The following is a 4,242-nucleotide window of genomic DNA, read 5'->3' on the forward strand; positions in this document are numbered from 1 at the left end:
GTTTGTTCTTACTAAGTTTTATCGTGCCATGTTTGAAAAGTATTAAACCTGCTACAAAATCAGACCACCAGTATCTTGGGAACAAACTGCCTCCCCAATGTTTGATGAATGACGAGGAGTATCAACTATTGGAACTTCATCCGTAGCCATTAAACCACAAAACACGATACTTGTTATATCACGAAAACACCAGCTCTTGATACCATGCTAGATTACAAAGTAACAAGAAAAAGAAACTTTCCTTTTTAATTTCAGAGTCTGTATAGAGCAAAACGCTATGACTATTTTAACAACTATATTAACAAGATAACTACTTTAACTAACTGAATCAACAACCGTAAACGTTGGAGTACTCATAACAAAAATATACGCTTAGACTACAAACAAAAACAATGTTGAAAATGTTAGTGACCAAATTTATAACTTTTTTAAGCCAAGTCATAAAAAAAAACATAATTAGATTACTATAAGTGAAATTTACCCATAATGAAAAGATATCGATAGTGCAAAATCCTTCTCATTGATATCAATAGAGATATGATTTTAACTTTATCACTATTTTTATAAATTAAATACACTATTAAAATTGAAATAGATATTTAAAATATAAATAATATTACAACAAATAATTTAGTAGTCACGATATGTAAATTTAATTAACAATCTCTATATATTAAGTAATTAATAATTAATAATTAAAACAATCTACTATTATAATATTTATATTTTAAAAATAATTTCAAAAATAGAATTTTCATGCTTGTAAAATTAAACTGTTTTTTATTAATGAAACATTACAAATTTTAAGAAATAAATTAAATATAGTCTAATTAATACATACCATCGATCCAGGCTAAATTATACAAATTATGAATCAACCTTAGTGCTGAGTAGTGTTGTCAGCATCAAAAGCAAGAACAAATTCGACATAAAGATTCTTCAAAGCAATGATGACTGTCATGACTAAAGGACCCATAATTGCTCCCTGTAAAATCAAACCAAAATCACCAAATTATAACCACACTTGATAACATGAAAACATACAAGGAAGAGGACATAACATTACTTCTAAAATGGAGGGGAAAAAAGCAATGCCACCAAAGATACTAAGTCCAGTCAGGTAAGCATTATGTCCTGGTATCTCATCTTGTATAGCAATTGTTCCATAATCCAATAATATAATATGAATCGATGTAAGTAACACAGCTTCGATATATCTCGATTCCATCGCTAACTGAACTACGGCCGGTATCGACGAAACCCAAGCCGGAGTTATCGGCAAAAGAGCGTTGAAAAGAGCTAAGAATGTGCACATATAAAGGAAATGAATACGGTAAAATCTGCACAAAAGATATGTGAAACATCCTTGGAACAATGTAAGCTTAGCTGTGGCTAATAATACACTACTAACAGCATGGTCAAGAACTTGAGCACATCGGTTCCTGGTAGATTTTGAAACTGGTAACATTCCCAAAACATGATCCATTACCCCTCCTGAATCTGAAGTGATTAAATAATATAATAGCCATAAAAACACTGTTAATTCAAATATGAAGTTTACTAATCCAGCTGCTCCTGATACAATGAGGATTCCTAGAAAGAACAAGAGATTTGCACCCGTTCCCAACACTGTTAAACAACTGAAAAATACCCTTTTAGTTGAATCCAAGCTTTGAAGTAGAAATGCTTTGATTTTCTCTAATAAATCTTCATTAGCTATCGAAGACTTGAGTTTCCTATAGATGCCATAGAAGTCACCATAGATTGATTTCCATTCTCCTTTTTTCACTTTTGATTGTAACCCATGAATGGTTTCATATAATGGCTTTTTGTAGAAAATGCTTTCATTGTTCATGGTTGCAACTATTGATGGCTGCTCAAAATATTGCTTAAAACCATCAACAATCTCTGTCACATTGTAATAAACAGCTAAAGAATCAATGTTTTGTGACAAAGTTTCATAAAACTTTGGCATATAACTATCAATTAACTCTGGGATTTTATTATCATCAATCCATTTGTTAATCCCAATAATCTCACTGTAATTGTTTTCTTCCAAATGTTTCTTCAATGAAATGACTGCTTCTTTCCCTTCAATTGCAATCTTATAAGAAAAGAAAAGGAACCCTAACATTGACCCTAAGATCATAAACAAAATCAATCCAATCCCAACCATTGTATTCAATCTATTGAACAACATGGAAGTTATATATTGGCCTAACTTTCCAAAAAATGAGAAACTTTTGTTGTTTTCAGTTGCTTTTCTCTTTTTACGAGCTGATGAAATTCTTGAGAGAGTTGAAGCAAGTCCAGGTTTAATCATAACTCCAAAACCAGATATATAAGCTAAAAAGCAAGGAACTGTAATAACTGGGATAGAGAAAAACCCTATTCTTTCGTAAACAAGAACAAAAAGGCCAAAAGTGACTAGCCATTGCATGAGCTTGGAGAAAGCAATTACACGTGATTTTTGATGACGACGACCGGATGCACGCGGTGTCGAACACGAAGAGGAAGAACGGTAGCTCATGAGGCGGAGCAAGGCGGCATGCGAGTCGAGGAGGGAGGCGGTGGTGGCGCGCAAAATGGCGATAGGGATAGCGATTAGGGTTTCAAATAGGCCAAGGCTAAGAGGGTGTGCCCAAAAGGAAACTATCAACATTCGAAGCTCACGTAAAGGCATGGAACAAAGGATTGCCCATTGGAGTGGTCGCCAATAGTTTTGAAGGAGTTTGGTGAGGCCAAAGAGGAGAGTTAACGTTAACGCAAGTCCTGCATGAGCCATGGCGACGTACATCGCCATTCGTATGGAAGGATCATTGGATGAAAATGGCGATTTTTGGCTTTTTTTTCTTCTTGGGGTTTTCTTTCTTTTCCTTGGGCTTGAATTAGAGAAGGTTTCATTGCCTGTTTTAGGTTCTTGATGATCATCTTCATTTGCTTGTGCTGAACATGGGTGTTCATCGCCATGCCTGATTTTCTTGTTAGGTTTTGAATGACTTTTGGGAGTGTTTTGATTAATTATTTTTGACATAATTTCGTAGTTTTATCCATATTTTTAATGTTAAGATTAGGAAATGGTTGAAGTGAGAGAGATAATTAATAACTAAGATCCGAGAATCAATGAAGAAATTTCAATTTTTTCTATCTAGGAGCATTAAAAATCACAAACGAAATTAAAAATAATAAAATTTTGCGCTTTACTCAATTAACAAAAACGCTGAGGTGTTGTGTACCTACGTTCGATACCCATTACATGCAATAATATGTATAGGTTTTCGAGTCTCATATGATTGTCATGGTTAGGTTTTAGTTTAGTTCAGTCCAGTCAGTTTATTGATTTTAATTTAAATTGTATAAATTTTAATCTGTTTGTAATGTAATAGTTTGATTTCACATTGTGATTACTCAGATAATCTATTTGTAATCATTTAATATTTGTATTTATATAGTTAAAAAATAAAATTTAAAAGAAAAAATTGTATATAATTTCACAAAAATAAAAGGAGATATTAGAATCAAGGTACAAATGACGTGCCTTTAAAAGCCATTTGGTTGAAAAATTTCAAATTTTACCCTTGTTAAGTCAAACATTGATTAAAATGGTGAATGAACTATTTGAAAGTTTTCATTTAAGTCATCATATTATTTCAAAGTTTTTATTTAAGTCAATGAGTTGTCAATTTTTTTTAAAAGTTCGGCTAGTGAGCTTCAAGTGATGATAAATGTCAAAAGTAACATATTTTAGATTTATTCTTAGTGCATTTTTTGATGATTATGTGACATTAATTATGAATTATATACTCCTAATCCTTTATATTCATGTTTTGATGCTTAATAAAGTACTTAGGAGCAATAAAAGTGAAAAAAAGGTGGAAATTAGAACATTGGAGCAATCGAAAAAGCTAAACACATACAGTAGAGAACCACACAGGCGTGTGTCCTGGGCGTGTGGATTTCGGGAACCATGTGCGCTAACAGCTGAAAGTGACGATTTTTAGGTTTTTTGACACTTTAAAAAGGTATAAATAAGGAAATAAAAAAGGGGAATAAGTAGCTGGCATAGAATAGCACGAAAATTTCTCGAAGAACACTATTGAATCTGGTCTCGAAGCAATTCTCCATGAAGATTCAAGAGTTCAAGTTGCTTTCCAAGGGAGTTATCATGAATTTCTTTTATTTCAGTGGTTATATTGTATTTTTTTTTTGTTTATTCTTGCAAGTATGAACTAATTTTCTTAA

The 4,242-nt window shown here is 32.3% G+C and overlaps 1 protein-coding gene across 1 annotated transcript; it reads right to left on the reverse strand.

The window, feature by feature from the left end:
• Positions 1-880: 880 nt before the first annotated feature.
• Positions 881-2,803, reverse strand: LOC105765639 (hypothetical protein). Its single transcript, XM_012584844.2, has 2 exons — positions 1,067-2,803; positions 881-985 (listed from the first exon to the last, which is right to left on the reverse strand). Exons 1-2 carry the CDS (start codon positions 2,801-2,803, stop codon positions 881-883), a joined length of 1,842 nt encoding a protein of 613 aa, XP_012440298.2.
• Positions 2,804-4,242: the final 1,439 nt, after the last annotated feature.

This window comes from Gossypium raimondii, chromosome 7 (genome assembly GCF_025698545.1).
Source record: "Gossypium raimondii isolate GPD5lz chromosome 7, ASM2569854v1, whole genome shotgun sequence".
Lineage (NCBI taxonomy): Eukaryota > Viridiplantae > Streptophyta > Magnoliopsida > Malvales > Malvaceae > Gossypium > Gossypium raimondii.